Source organism: Lates calcarifer, linkage group LG5 (genome assembly GCF_001640805.2).
Source record: "Lates calcarifer isolate ASB-BC8 linkage group LG5, TLL_Latcal_v3, whole genome shotgun sequence".
Lineage (NCBI taxonomy): Eukaryota > Metazoa > Chordata > Actinopteri > Centropomidae > Lates > Lates calcarifer.
In genome coordinates this window covers 6528377-6545287 of record NC_066837.1, presented here as the reverse complement: position 1 = coordinate 6545287, position 16911 = coordinate 6528377, and the positions used below count along the sequence as shown (strand labels likewise).

The following is a 16911-nucleotide window of genomic DNA, read 5'->3' as shown; positions in this document are numbered from 1 at the left end:
GACTGAATTAGCAAATTACAAGTGACTTAATGTGACATTTTTTTTGCTGATGGTATCATAGACAGCAGTTCAAACTGACGTTCTAGACAAGCCAAACATTTTATTTTGAAAGTAGAATTCCGACACTTCCGATATTTTTTGTCGTTGGTTCGGTTAACTTGACGCCGCCATGTTCCAGAGGAGGGTGAGTTTAGGGAAAGACGGAGCCACCCTGTCAATCACAATTAAGGAACCATGGGAGTGAACTGGTAGGGAAGCTCGGCGGATCCACAGTGTTTACGGTGAAGCTTGTTTTAATTTGCCCAGAAACGACAACTATGCACCGGTACACTGTGGGGCATTTACGTCTAATCTCGCCAATTGGGAATGGCTCCACTTTGACGGGAATTAGCATGAGGCGTTACATATAACAACAAAAACTTAGCGACTTTCAGTTGCCTGCGTCTATTTTTTGCCCGCACAGCGTTCCAGTTTGAACAAAATACACAAGTCACCGTTGATATTTGTTCAAAAGGCGGCGCCGCGGAGGTTTATATTCACTCCAAGCTCAGGATATACCCGTTTATTTGACTACAACTCGTGGAAAATCTGGTCTGTGCATATCAGACAACTGCCTTGTCGGTGAGTCGACTTTTGAAGAAGGAGTGACGGTATTTACCGCGCTCAAACACGCAATAATAATACATTTTAACTTTTTATTTTTCAGCTTCAGCGTTTAAGCTTTTTTGTCAACGTCTTTTCTCGTCTTTCAGGTACAAGAAGACACTCCCAAAAACAAACGAAGCCAAACAGCAAATCTCCGCTCAAACTCCAGGGAGAGCAAGAAAGGAGCAGATATGAGTGGGGGAGATGTGGTGTGCTCAGGGTGGCTGAGAAAGTCTCCTCCTGAAAAAAAGTTGAGACGTTACGTAAGTGCACTTTATATCCTATTTGTAACGTTGTAATAAAGTAACCTGTTACACACACAAAAAAATGCCAGCTAGATTTACCCTGGGCGCTTTCCGTGTGCACGGTTGGCCGCAGTGACAGCCATGTGTAGGCCTCATCTCCTCTGCATTTCAACAAATAACTTTTTGCTGCTTTTTTTCCTGATCCTGAAACGGTTTGTGTCCTCTCTCAGCTCGGTTTGCTGTGTAATCCCATACAGCAAGAGTGACTTTACCATCAAATTTTGCAAGTAGGAGGCTACTGTGCTGCTCAATGGCACTTCAGTGGGGACACATGGATGATGTTTTGAGACTTTTTCATAATGGGGAAGCCGTTTGTGATCCCTTTTCACATCTTCTCCGTAAGGATTTGATTTCCTTGGATCAATAACACAATACACTGATTGCCTTGGGAAGCAATGCTTGTGCAGTCACAGTCAGCGCTCTCTGTGTCAAAGGTGGTAGAAGGTCATGCCAAGGGTTAAATGATTTACAAGGCAACTGAGGAATACATCAAAGGATGACCACTTTCCTGCAAATGTCAAACAGTGGTTGTAGAGAGCTGTCAGATGTACATAATGAAGTGTTGTTTGTTACAGCTACTGTAACGATTGGTGTTTACTACCCTATGCTGCCTGATCACTCATACGCTTTCACACTCTTGCTACTCACATTGTTTTGTGTGTGATTCTCTCTGCTTATTTGTTGTGCTCTTGAAAAAAAACAAACCTTTTAATGGCCTACAACAGCTCTGATACAAAAGCAAACAACTTCAGTAACATGTTAGCTGTAAAGTCCGCATGCTTTCTTTGTGAATTTGTGGATATCTCCATTATTGATATTTGAATTATGAGGCCTGCAACTTGAGAGGAGGTATGTTTTCACAGAAACCACAGGTCCAATTAAATGTTTTTTCTGAATGCAATAAAGCTAAAATCTAGCCACAAAGACAGGGTTTTTAAAGAGCTGTCTCTTGATGGCAGGACAGTGTCTGATTTGATGAAGAGGAAGTCAAAATCCTACCTCACTGCCTGATTGTGAGCATTTTTCTTGTGTTAGTGTAAGTCTTTATGGGTGGTAAACACTCATGGCTTGATAACACTAATTAGAGACTACATCTTATGTACCATTTGTAGGAAGAACAAATACTACTACAAATACTGTCAGAAGTCACCCTGATTTACTGTTTGAGGTAGATGGGAACTTAAAGTTCCCTCTTCAGAATTTTCTCACTTCTGCATGACTTGATATAATCTCCAGTGTTTACAAATAGTTCCTCCCAATAGAGTAAACGGCAGGCTGGTGGAGGACATAGTTGATCTCAAAGGAGATATGGCAACTTGCTGCTCTAGTTTTATAAATGTTTTTTAGACACATGGGAAGAGCATAGCCAGGAGACCATCTCACAATCCTGGGAAGTCCTCTGATGCTGGTTTCACAAAGAAGAATGTCAGTGGCTTACAGCAGTTCGTTTTTATATTACATGCAAATAACCATGGTCAGTTGTTATTGCTGCTTTTTATTGTTGAGAAATGTAGCATTTTGAATCAATGGTTAGTCAATACAAGTCAGTAAACTGAACAAAGGCAACGCTGGAAACCACCCCTCTGCTTTTAGATGGTTTAAGGAAACGCAACACCACCACCACTGCCACTACCCATCTCCATTTTTCTGTTAGGCGTATCACAACAGTTAATGACAGAATGTGTTGGTTGCAGAGGCTCATTATGTAGTCTACATGAGAGCTAAAACCAAAAACAGGGCTCTATGCCTATTAATCAGCAGATTTGAAACCAGGTTTCTACACTTAACTTACGCTGGATACCTGAGCCATCAGGTTTGGTAATTACAAATTCGGTACCACACATACAGTAGCTTTCATGAGTGAAATAGCCATATAAATTTTAACCTGGTCCCTCAGCATCAAAGTAGTTTTTCACTGCAGTTCAACAATTGAATTGGCAAATAGACCCCCTGTATTCTGTAATGCAATACAACCACAAGATATGATGTGTTTTGCTTAATGTTTTTTCTCAATTGACATAATACTAATTAACAGAAAAGTGGGAGGTTGGAGCATGGTTCCCCTCCCTGTGAAGGGTCATAACGCTTGGTCACATGAGGCTGTGTAATCCATAGAGGTGCTGACTGTCCTTTTTTTTTGGCAGATGACAAATTGTTTAAATGTACCTATCTGGCAACTCACCACCAGCTGTTTGAGTTGATTCCCAAAATAAATAGAGAAGTTGCTTCTTTTCTAAAATAGAAGTCCCGCAGCTGGCAGTGAAGCGTTGTGGTTTTAGGCTGGAAAGGATTAGTGGGATTGATTTAAGGCTGAATCCTGGAATCGTTTTGGTATTTGAATAATCAGGGGACTTTTTTCATCCGGTTAATCTGTTTTCTTTGTTGTATTTGAAAAGAATGTCGTGAAGAGAAAGCACTTGCTGGAAGTTAACTATTTTTAACTTTACTTCCTTGGGTGACAAAACATTCAGTGTAATTGGCACCATGGTCACCATACTTTTTTAGCTACACTCCTAATGACCCACAGCCCCTAGTATAATAGTATTAAATGTTAATATTAGGGTGAGGTATTGTTTAAAATGTGTGTATCACTACCAGTGCCATATCTGGGCTTTAGTACCAACATAAATGAGAGTTTTTAAATACTTAAATACCTGAGGTTGTATGCATATGAGGTGTAAATGTAAATGCTGTCTTCGTGTCACTGTAACAAAATCAGTGGCTCTCAGTAGTGTCCACTGAGACTGAGGCCACTGTAGGATAGAACTGTAGTTGCTTTGTCTGTTGAAGGCAGAAATGGTGAGGTTCTGTCAGCAAGAACAGTCTTGACTATGTTTTTTTCTCCCTTTGACACAGTCTGAGTAGATCTCAGATGTATGGGGCATGAGTGAAAATAAAATATTTTTACTGTCACATGTCAATATCATGATAGCATTGTGAGAACTATAATGATATTTTGTACATATTGCCCATCGCTACTTAGAAGACAAGAGTCCTTGCCACATTTTTGCCAGGTTTTTCTCCTCCTCAGCTTTCAATTAAAACCATAGGGGGGACTAGCTTCATGACTGTTTGCTCTACTTGATTTGCCTCATCACCTATTGGGTCAGTCAAGAACTCTGACTGCCAATGCCCCATTTATCAACACAAACACACAAATCCTCATCATCCATTTTAAATAATGCAACATTTTTGTATTAACATTTCAAGAACAACACTGATTTATTGTGCACTCTGAAAAATACTTATGTAGCTAGCTGTGTATTATATTTAAAATGTACATCCTTTTCAGCTAAAAACAGTTTTTGCTTAACCAAGATTAAGATTAGCAGTTAAACTAAATTCACAGTAAACTTTTTATACATTAGTTTTCCACTAGAATTTATCAAAGAGGGACTGATAAAGGAATTAATAAACCACTGGATTGTTAAGCAGAATCACTAAGCAAGTTAGAACAAATCATTACAAATCATTTGATACAAATAATTTGAATACCCAGTCTTAAATTTCACAGTATTTTTTTTAATACCGCTAACCCTAATTCTTGTATTCCACTGTTTTCTACTGTTTCAAATAATCAGATTACATAAGTTGAACTCTGTCTAACATTATTAAATTTTCAACTTGCTTCCATGTAAATTATCCAGCAGTTGTCTATCTTATTTAACAGTGTATACTGATTGTTTTTTTCCCTCATGAGCAACTTCATATGAGCACCTTTTAAATATCAAAATATTTTGGGTTTTCCAATATCTTGAAATGTATTGCTTTAATTTTGGGGAAAAGAGTCAAGAAAGTTACCAAGGAAATGGACTTTTGCCAAACTGCCAAATTGATGCTGTTGTGGACAGTTATGCCACATTTTTCTGCCTGCATTTGATAGTTTACAACATCATTTACTGAGTGAAAAATATTCTATCCTGCAAATACAACAGATAAAAAACCGTCATGATTTATTTCTCCCATCTGTAGAGATTACCTATGTCATGGCATACCTGTAAGTTTATATCACAATACTGAATGATCTAAAGATGTTCTTTGGTGTTTTAAAAACAAAAAAATCTTACAGTATATCATCTTTAATTTGTCTCATGATAATAAAAAAAAATCATTTCAAGATTACTGTATTTGTTCTGAGACAAGTTGAGCACTCTGTGTATAGTGAAGATTTGGTGGTAGGTTAAATGACTTGGAAAATAAAAGAACAAATAGGATGGTTTACAGTCATATGTGAACATACCATTGCCGTCTCTCTATTTTAATCCCCATCTCCAGACTCAGCAGCAGTAGACTAGAAGCTGAGGCCCCTGCTTACCTGATTAACTACTCAGAGCAAAGTTTGCCCCTGAGGCTCTGCTGCTGATTGGTGGAGCTCAAAGGTGAAAGAAGTTCAGCCGACCTGCCTGTGTCTGAGCAGGCCTGACCATCATGGGGTTGACACACTGTGCATTGTTGTCCCCTCTATTCAGTACAAGTGAAGTAGGTGTCAAGAGGCAGTGCTCACAGATCCCAATTTTTTTTATCACTGTCACCTGATGTTGGCCAGTCACAGATCAGAAATAGTGCATGTATATTTTTTTATACAAACAGTGATAAAAGTGCTGTATTTTCTCTTTCTGTGGGTGTCAGATTAGTCTGCTTAGTTTTTCCATTTTCTCCTAAACAACTCAGTCAGCATTTGATATACAGAATATGTGCAGTATATACAGTATGGCCTCGGTAGTGAATTAATTCTTTGCTGCACTGCTGAGTTTTCTGAGAAAGAGTCAACACTTCCTGGCCATTAATGTCTCATTCACGGACAGCGTGAAGGTATCTAACCACAATTGCTTTTGTAGGACTTTTCCCAGCCAGAGTTTGTCATAACTGTATCCTCTGTGGTTTTCCATTTCATTGACACTGCATTTTCCATCTGGTTCTCCTTTTCCTCTTTCATTTCTCCTACCTTTCAATCTATGAATTTTTGTTTGAGGTCCACTCGTAAAACCCCCTTCAAAGGAACAGCTTGATGACTGGTATCTTCAGGACATCTGCAGTGTGTTATCACAGGGACCTGAAGAGATTCAGGGATGAAGCTGCAAGGTCATTTTTCAGCACCACCCAGTGTGTATGTGACAATATATTGCATCTTATCATGATATCAGAGAGAGGTTATGTGTCTTTTAGAAGGATGCGGATCGCTGGTATGGCTATTGTGTACAAAAAAATGTACATGTCATTATCAGAATTCAGTGCCTTGCCAAAGACATCTTCTCATTGCTGTTTGTATTGAAGGAGTACAAAGCACAGATTTACTGTCATTAAGCGTGGCCCACCAACCCAATTTTGATAATGTCGGTATGTTTATAAGAAGTGCTCCCCAGCTGCTTTCAACAGTAGATGTGTAAATAATGCAATACCAACTTTATCATAATCACATGCTTCCATTTCATCCAACTTTTATTCTCCAGCTTAATTCATCACAAAGACGCATGCAGCCCAATGAGGGCTAATGGTTATATTTTAATTGTTATGTATATGTAAAACATCATTTTTGGCTAATCGTACTGTGCAGTGCATAGTTGTCACAAGTCCTAATTTGACTGGACATTTTCTCAGCGCTTTCCTCCCATTGCACACAGCTGTATGGAGCATTGTAATCCCTGTAGTCCACCAGCATGTACCCGCTGGAAACAGATTAGGATTTTATTGTACACTTTGTCTAACCCTTAATAGGGCCTCAGTGCTGCAGCACAAGGCTACGGGGTAGACCGGATGAAGGAAAATATTGAACCCTGAAGGTCCTCCTCTGATGGCTGTAAAGGGAGAGTGAGGACACACTCCATGCTGATCTCCAGTCCTCTCAGCTGGGAGAAAATGCATTTACTGTACACACCACATTGACCGTTAGCCATTACTTCTGTCTGTGGCTGACTAGAAACAGTTGTCATTTGCAAACTGCTGAAGAGAAATATGTACGCAACAAATGTGACAGCACGATCAGATGAAAACAAAGGCATAGCTTTTTGATTAAGTAGAGGATTCATTAAATCTGCTTAGCAAGTGGAACAGAGAACAAACACTCACTTTCTGTTACCCCCCCACCCCCACCCCACCCCACCCCCCTTCCCCACATGCTTGAAGAAACAAACAAACAAGCAACCCGAAGGGGATGCAACAGAGGGGTACTTGTGCAGCATTAGCCTCTTAGGCTAACAAAGAAAAAATTACTGGACCGTGTCCTGACCGCCTCAGCTACGCAGCACTCCATTTGGACCGGGCAGACTACTGTTGTGTGATATGCCACAGCTTGAAAATGGATTGCATGTGCCATTAATTATTTAATGTCCATTACAAACAAATAATCATTAAATATTAATATCTGTGCTACTACAATAGTTATCCTTACCGGCCCACTTTTGTTCCAGACACAGAATATCGTCACCGTGTTATACATAGGCATATCAGTTTCATTGTAGATAAACTGGTACCCACCATGGTACCAAAGTTAGACTGTAAGAATACAATAAACATATTGTAAAAATTAGCCAATTCAGTGATATTTACATCTATTCCATCCTCAGATGTGGTAATTTTATCTACAGGGTTGGTTGTGTGAGACTGAACACACTGTTTATTTTTTTTCAGGAGATGAAATCTTTTGTGACCTAAACTGTTGTTTTGGTCTTTGTTTCAAAACAGGAGAGAAATGAATGTGATTGTGGTCGGACTCCATTTTCTTCTGGATATTTATAGGGTGTAGTAAGCCTGAAATCATGTCATTGCATCACAAAGAAAAACACTGCGACAAAAACAAAACAGCTAGTAAGAGAAGACCGTGCAGAACATTTTTTGGCACGTGGTAAATACCTCACCAGCCTTTTGCAGCCTTGAGTAATTGAGATTATGTCTTCAGTGTGTAATAAACATCAGATCTATCTATGTTTTACACAGTTTTCTTCATCACATGTGTTTCTGTCAAAGCTGTTTTGAGCGTCTCGAAAACATAGAATTGTGCCTGTCACTCCAATTACTCAGAAGGGGCAGTCCAGTAAAAATAAATCACCTGAACTGATCTAGTTTGAATATCTCATTATGTCTCTGTGGTTCTAATACTATTTTGGAATCCAACAAATCAAGTGCTGGTGTCTTTGCCCCCTCCTTGATACCCCGCTGTCTCTGTCACCATGTGGTCACCAGTTCACTGTCTTGCAGTTCTTCCTGTCACCAGCCAATGGTCAAGTGGCTGCCATGTAACTCCCTCCATAACTCACAACTCACTCCCTTCAGTGATGAAGACTGCAAATAATACTAGCTGTGATACTTTGCATTGTTGATCTTGAGTATATCAACTTAATGTGTAATTCTTCATGCAGCACTTTACCCAGGCATTTGCAAAGTAGCATTTAGTCGGCTCTGGTTGTCTGCATCAGAACAATATAGATTTGTTTGGAAGCCACAGAAGTATGTTAAACTAACCTCAAGTCAGATTCAGCTTATGTTGCAACTTTAACTCACTTGCATTGTTCCCTTCACAATAAATCATCTCTTGTTTGTGATGTAAATTTGACACTTTGATGCATGGCTTACCATGTAGATTGTAGCGCAACAGGACTGCTTTCCAAAAGCCAATACACCATTGTTTAAACCAGCACACAACTGTTGTACAATATCAAAATGAAACTGAAGTTGAAGATAATTGTTTAGACATTGTTAACCCTTAAATCAAGAGATTTACCGCAGCATCAACTTTGGTTTGTTTTGTTTAAAGCTGTGAAATTAATTCAAAGGCCACAGTGAAATAGAAGAGCATATTGTATGTGAAAGTTGAAAGTTGATGAAGTGCAACATGTCGGACGAAGAATAACTTAGAAACTGGCTGTGAGGTACGTATGTTCACCAAGCTGTGATTAAATTATTGATTGAAAGAATTTTTTCTTGCAAATTGGTACATCACAATGAAGCTACACAAATTTCCAGGATTTAAAAAAGACGTTCAATAGAACATAATAGTTAAAAAGCATGCTATCATTTCTGTCATTGTGACCATGCATCAGAGTACTGTTTACCTCTCAGATGTGCTGATTATGCACATTTCCCCCCCTAAATGTTTACATTGCGTCATTGTATCCTTCTTTAAACTGAATTTGTTGCCTTAGTGGAACAATGAGATTGTTGAGTAAAATTGGTAGGTCAAGGCTGACATGAAGCATTTTGTAAACAGATGTGTCTCCTTTTGCCTGGCGCAGCTGTTTACTGTCCTGTGTGCCAAGTCCACAAAGCAGCTCGTGGAGTGACTGTAGAGAGCTGGTTCTCATGCAGCAGACTTGGTTTTCCTGTTTGAAACTTGGGAAGAGTTTCTGAGTTGTGTTTTTCTGTTGGAATATAATCCTGTTGAGTCGTAAAATGATCCTTTTGTGCTTTTTGTCACTGTGCCAAGTCGAACAGTTTCAAGTGCAGCTATTATTAAACACAGACAGAAACTATTTGGCAAGGCTAATTGTACACATCATCATGTGTGCCCCCCCCCCCATTTTCTTATGATAGACCCAGACGATTATCTCATACACATTGAGGTGCATTTAAAGACAATTATTTTCTTAAATCAAAAGTCTCACAAACTTGCTTTACATTGTTTCTTGTGTTTCAACTGTTAAGCTAATGACACCAGGCAGTAAAAATAGTATGTGTCATAAGTCTGCTTTCTATTTCCAGAGTGTAGTTGTAGTCTGTTTTGGACATAGAACAGGGCCAGTAGGAGAACACAGATGGCCAAAGATGGTCTACACTAACCAGACAAAAAGGCTGTAGGGGTCTCTGTTCCCATCAGATTGGCGTGTTTGTCGTTTGAGGAAAAAAAAAAGGATAAACAGAAGTTGGGCCAAATTTATGATAATTTGCATTCCCTGAATACTTGCAAAGCAGGGGGAACTTCTTCAAGACTAATGGTGTAGGGCTATAAATATGTATGCACTGAAATGCAGGCTGGGATATACCACAGTGGCAATCAATAACTTTGTCATCATTGTTGGGGAGAGTGAAGAGAAAGCAAACGGGATGAGGAGGACTGGAGTGCTTCTCAGAGCAATACCATTAGGCAGCCTCCAGTGAGAACAGCTCTCTGTTCTCTCCCTCTTTCTTTCCGTTCCCAGTGCTTCTTGGCAGGCACAGGCAGCAGGAATGTGAGGGTGCTCTGTGCTCCTCTCTGCTGGTCTGCTGGGGTGTGAGTGCCTGGTCCCGGGCTGCCGCTGCTGGCTGGTCAGCTTAGGCTAGGATGGGCTGGACTGCACAGCACTGCACTACACTGCACAACAATGCAATGCAATGCGCTGCACTGGCCGATTGTTGTTTCTGCAGCACTGGGAGGGAAGAGGAGCCGCTCCCTGGCGCCCCAGCAAGGCATGGCCGCCCCTTCCTGTGTGAGGCGCTGATGGCTACCAGATGGCGGGTGAAGAGAGAGGAGGAGGGGTCTCTGTTATTCTCCCTTATCCTTTTTGTCTTTGGATTGTTAGTTTTCTGCTTATATCCTTTATTTTTCTCTTGCAAAATCTTTTTTTTTCTTGACCTCATCTGTATATACCTCTTCCTCTTTTGCTAATTGTTCTCTTAATAAAAGAGGATGAAAAGGAGAGTGATGGTGAGGCCCGAAATTACTGGCATCCAGGCTATGCACCATGCAGTGTTTCTCTAGGTCTTACATACCCTCAGACACAAAAGATGTCACTGTGACTCATTTGTGATCAGTGACTCACTGAAGAATTGTATACTTTGAGAGCCTATTCATGATGCCTACTTTCTTCAAAAATCTATAAGTAACATTTGAACATAACTGTCACATATTATTGCTGTAGCTGCAGTCACTACAGGAGTCTACACTCACGCACACATGCACACACCTGTTCAACAGAAGCTGAGGAGTACATGTGCCTGGTTGGAGAGCTGAGCAGGGTGACCACTTGATTCACTTTGAAAACCTGCTGTTCACCAACAGGAGGCCCTCTAAACTCATAGCACATAGTGACCACTGTTACCTCTTCAGCCGAGTCTCCAGAGTACCTACATGGTCACAAATGACTTAGCACACTTGCTTGGTTAAATTACCTCTCCTAGCCTTGAGACTGACTTGTTTGTGCTTTTATGCAGCCTCTCCTGTTTTAAAGAGAAATCAGACGAATTGCATGCTTATATTAAATTGCACATATTGAGCAGAAAATCTGTGTTTGATCTGTATTTAATCATCTCATCTCATGAAAAGAGATTAAAAAGAAGCATTTTACATTCATGAAGTGTAATGAAGGAGACCTATTTCCATGTACATGTTCCAGATTTTAGGGGTTTCCGAGTCTTGCTGAGTGAAGTTAGAGCAATAAAGGAGGCCCTTGGGATGCAGCTAGCAATTATTTTCATTGATTGATCTCCTGACTATATCTGATATCTGATTTATGCATCGATCACTTGATCTATAAAATGTCAGGAAATAGTAAAAATACCAGTCACAATCAGCAGTTCAAAACCAAAAGGGTTTATAATCATAGATAAGAAAATCAGGAAAGGTTTGGGCATTTTTGTGTTAAAATGACAAAGTAGTAGTAGTTAAAATGACAAAGTAGTAGTGAAGTAGCAGATGCAAGTTGCACAGTACCAAGTAATTCCCAGAATGTTGCACCGTTGATTAGACATATTGTATATATGCAGATTCTCTAGACCTTTTGAAAGCGGCTTTCTTGGGGAGGTTTTGTCGTATGCTCCAGCTTAGTTTGAGCTTTTGGAGAAGTTTGTCTCTTGAGAGTGTGGGATGATTAGAGTGATCAGGTTTGAAAGCAGCTTTTGAAGATAGAAATGTATGCGACTGTATCTGTTCACATTTAACTCCAAAGGTTCACCTGTCATTTCCCACACACACCCACCCACCCACACAGATGCAGCTGGCACTTTAGTTATGTGGTGCTGTGTGATCTGACCCTAGCCGCTGTGTCTGCAGCCCCTTAATATAGCCCACTGCTGTCATGGTAGTTTTTGCCCCTCTTGCCTTGCTCTGTGTGTGAGCACCAATACGTGTACATGTTTGTCCCATCCTGAGGACAGGCTGAGTTAGACAGTGGGGGTGTTAGGGGTGTCAGCCTAGAGACTAGATGCGAAATATTGCTACTGACCTGTGTAATTTCCCAAGTTACTGTGAGACAGACGGGCCCTCAATAAAATGGATTCTGTCTATATCTAATCTCCATTAATTTGTCTTTTTAATTGGTTTTCAAATCAGTTTCTTGTGTGTGTTTTCGAGGCAGAATCTTCAGAACAAACTGAAGTGGACAGAAAGATGGATGACTCTTTGCTATTCACCAGTGGTCCTGTTGTGGCCACTGTCCCTGATTGCATTAGAGTTACTATGGTGCTGCCCGATATCTTTGGCCTGGCCTCAAGCCAGAGGACGTGGTTAAACTTGCACACATGTACACACAATTGTACACACACACACGCACTCAGAGAGACACAGAGATGCATCAGAGACCCTTGCTCTCAGAGAGTATTCGTTTCCAGCCTGACTGGAAGCTGAGAGTCTGGAGGACCTACTCCCCTTGTCCACCTACTTTCTTGGCATTTCTCTGAACTTTCCCTGGCACTCCTCTTCTTCTTCTCCTCTCTTTTTTTTTACGCTTATTGCTGGTGTCTTAGAAACCTGTGGAATAACTGACCTTCTTTGTCTCAGCCCTGAACTCATGGCGTTTGGATAACCACCAAGTGTTTGAGATTCAAGTAGAGCTCAAGGTTGGTAATTTCAATATTTCACATTAATAACAATTAAGTATTATTATATGATAATAAATTCCATTTTGTTTTTGTGCAGGGAGTGCTTGCTCATGGTGGGAATTATTGGGTCTGTGTATATAATATTTTCAAGAGTACGGTCTAGATCTGCTCTGTATGAAAAGTGCCCTGAGATTATGTCTGTTATGATTTGGCTCCATGTTAAAAATAATTGACTTGACTTGAGTAGGGACACTGGAAACCAGTAGTGTTGATGAATGCAAGAGAAAATATAAATAGCTAAATCTGTAATATTTGAAAATTTGAAAGTCTGTAAATAGTATTCCTTCCTGGTGAAGTCCCACCTAACACTGTGGGAAGTTGCAAAGGGAATTTCCAACACAAGCTTTTTATGATCAGCAGCTTTAGTTACAGGTGCTTTGTGTAACAGACCCATTTGCTATTTAGGTTAGATTTAAGGAGAAGTTTTGCGTCATGAATAACTGCTTTTTAAACCTCAATAACTTACTAATTAGTAGAAGCTGCACTAGCTGTTCCTCAGTGGTGCTGAAATAGAAAAATCTGCCTTTGTTTTAAATCTTTTAAGTCTTAGATGTCATAAATCAGAACTTGTGGTTCTTGGCCAGTTCTTGGAACTTTTTTACATGTGATTTGGCTTGTGTCTTTAATGTAATATATGCTACCTATGTTCCAGTGTGACTATTTTTTTTATTTAACTGTTACGTACACATTTGGCTGGTCTGCAGTGTTTGTCTGTTCAGGGCAATAGAAGCTGAAAGGAGAATTGTTTAAGCCCCTCTCGTCAGAGGTCAAGGAACAACGTGATCATGTGAACCAAGTCTGCCATGCCAAAGGAATGTGTTGAATTCTAACGATGCAGCTTTGACAAGTGCATGTGACTCTGTGCAAGAGCTCAGATTGGCGAGGGCAGGAGAAGCAAAGGCAGATAGGATGAAAACAGGGGGAGGGTAGGCAGCAGGTAATCAAAAAAAAAAAAAAAGAATGCGGTGGATGAAAATGTCAAGGTTTTGGCAAAGTTTGCAACATTTTAACCTCCTGCTTATCTGGAAAAAAGTATTAAAACTGTCAGACCAAACAACAGAGAGATACTGTGGGAATGTGATAAACTTGTGTTTTGGGGAGTAACATATCTTGAAGTCAGATGAGCTGGTTTTTATCTCTAGTACAGCTTTGAATCTCATGCCTGAGAGTGGGCTTCCATCTGCACTCACAAACCGTCCTCAGAGTGTGCAGATTGAATAGGGCCCTGTATGAACAAGGGTAATTAAGTACATTGAGTCTGGGAATCATTTTCAGCAAAGATTCCCATTGGCTAGATAAAGGAGCCATAGTAATTGTGGTGTTAGCGTATTAGTCTGGGAGTAATAGTGGCTTTCTCTCAGTATGTTTCTTTTAGATGAACAGTTGAACATAAAAACAGTCAAATACTTGTTTTTACCATAAGCAGCTGATGTCATTTGACCAAAAAATCAATACAGTCATTGGAAGTTATTTTGTCATTTTCATGCATCAGTGTGACTGGAATTCCCCTTGGTCCGTCTGTGGAATGGACAGGAAAGCGTTTTTAAAGATCTGAAAGTGAAACAAATGCTCTCTCTTACGTACACATATACAGATATATGGTAACAAAATTTACAAAAGCACAACGCACATAATGGATGCACAACCTCCATTTCTCCATGTCCTATGTTTAATGTTGTTTCCTACTCAGCAGGGTAAAAGGTATTGATTGGTGACCTGGATTTTACTCTTGCCACCACAATCCAGCATGAGTGCATTTTCACTACACTGGAGGAGCAATAACTATGAATTACAAGAAAGTGAGAACGCTACTTAAGTAATAGAGCAAATGTTGGCTGTTGGCTATGATTTGTACTTTGGTTATCTTCTTTCACACTCACACATACACACATACATCTACCATCCTTAAATTCCTGTCATAAAGATGCCACATTTTAACCTGATTTCCGAGATTGCATCATGTTTCAAACTTTATCGTCCTTTATACCCGTAATAATCAGATAAAAACCCAGTCATGTACAGACCTCGCTAAGAAAAAATGGAACCATTTGAAAACAAATACTATTTTGTATCAAGGGGATGAAATAAACCCTTAATACTACTATATTGTAACCACTCACTCTGAATATTGCCTTTTTAGATTATATAGTCTCTCTTTTCATTATTGAATTCTTGAGTTAAGTCAAACACTGTATAGCTAGTTTCACAAAACTCTTTCTGTCCTCTGTAGTTGGTCATTGACATGTGCTTTCTACCACCAGTGGTCATATTGGAGTGTCTAACCTGCAGTAACCAGTTATGTTACAGTAATGTGTACTATGTTGTCCTACGTTAATCGTAGGTTGCTCATGTTTGGCTTTGGTGCGGATGTAGCATATTCTGAATTGCACTGTTGGTTTAGCAGAAGACACAATAATAGAGCTGAGCACTTAGTGCAGGACTGTGCTCTTTTGAATGTTTGGCGAATTCAGAACACAATATCTGACCGTTTTGTAGAATTCTAAGTTGGAGTGATATTATTTATTGGAAAAAAGCCTTATATTGACATGCTGGCATTGTTGCACATGGAGCAATGAACTGTTATTAACCTTTGAGTGACCAAAGGGAAACTGAAAGGCTCTTTCTTTTGTTTGGTTTTGAGTTTACTGATGATAAAATCAGAGTGATGGTATTGGGACAGTTTATATCCTCATTTTCAGATTCCAGTCCGTGGATAAAAATGGTGTTAGCAGAGGGTCAAAACCTGCCATTTGGCCTCTCTGCAGGCAACAGTGCATGCATTAGATGGTCACAAACTTTAGAGAGAAGCTGTGTGCACAAGAGATGGTGAGTGCAGGTGAGTTGAGTACAAATGAGTGTAAGCTGTTAGAACAAATCTACAGGCATGCAAGCACACACCCACAGAAGCCAACCCACAGCTAAAGAGAGAGGGGAATTTTTTAAAAAACCGCTGACATTGTTTTGCATAATAGTTGAGTTGGAAAAATATATTGCATTGTTATCTTTGCTGCCTGTATTGGTGGCTCAAAATGAATGCGTCGGAGGGATTCCACACATTCTGCGCTGAACGTGAATCACTCTATGGAAATCACATGAACACACATGCAGCGCACAACCTCTGAGGTATGTGTCTGCACCACGCACATTCCCTTTCAACTGAAAGTGAAGCAGTATCATCTGAATGTGACAATAGAGCTTGGAGGTGTGTACCAGTTTCAGGGGACTGGCTGAAAAAGGAGGTGTGTCTTTAAGTTGGCTGAGTAACAAGCCTAGGCATGCTCAACAGCTCAGCTCGCAGAACAGGACACCAAACATGGTTAATGCAAGTGCTAAGAATCAGCATGTTGTGTATCTTATCTATGAGAGGCTGCATTTTAGATATTGTTTGCCATAGTATTTGGATACAGGAGAGCATTCACTAATTCCCAATCCTTTGACTTTACCATTAATTAAATAATTTCAGATTTTCATTGACTGGAATAACTGGGAGACTAATTCGAATCTTGTTTCATCTCCTGTTCTGCTGAGTAACCAGGCACCACTTTTTTTGAAAGCAACACCAGTGGCGACACATAAGTACGTATCAGAGTCCATTTCCTTATCTCTGTATGCGGCATCTCAAGCCATTTCCTAGTGGATGGACTCTAGCAAGAGAAGAGGCTAATTAGATCATGTCCAAGGCAACCTCTCACTGGCTGCTAAATGTGATTTGGAATAATTTTCATTGGACTGATTGGATTAGACTGCTGTTGCTCACTGCATGGATAAGGATTAGGTTAGACACACACACAGAGTGGACTAAAAGTATTAACGTGGTACCCATTATTCAGCTTTTTTGTAAATCTTATTGAATTAGAATCAGTCAAAAAGCTTTAAATATAGCAACTACAAGCTTCATTGATGTATGCTGCTTTTAAAGAAAATTATCACGAATGTGGCCTCATCTAACAAATAAACCGAACACTCACATATAAACACACATACACCCACACACTGACCCACAGATGCTTTTTGGGCCTCTCTATGGAGAAGTCATCCATCTCACCATGCAGTGGTCCCCCCTGCAGGAAGCAGTGGGACCATCATGAGTCTGCCGCTCAACCCACAACCTGCTGTAGTGTGAAAATTGCTTCTCTGAGAGCTACAACACTGTGCCACTGTAGGCTCTTATCAG

General features: G+C 40.1%; 1 protein-coding gene across 6 annotated transcripts in view; it reads left to right on the top strand.

Annotated features, from left to right (window-relative positions):
• The first annotated feature begins 177 nt into the window (after positions 1-177).
• The window catches only part of gab1 (GRB2-associated binding protein 1), a 49287-nt gene continuing 32553 nt past the window's right edge, over positions 178-16911 (top strand). For 5 of the 6 annotated variants that reach the window (XM_018690879.2, XM_018690877.2, XM_051070524.1 and 2 more), the window contains exons 1-2: positions 178-621; positions 753-908. In XM_018690879.2, the coding sequence (XP_018546395.1) occupies positions 837-908 (72 nt within the window). In that variant the 5' untranslated portion in view covers positions 178-621; positions 753-836. Of the gene's footprint in view, positions 622-752; positions 909-12385; positions 12696-16911 lie in introns of those variants that run through there. The other variant, XM_051070528.1, reaches the window with a different exon arrangement.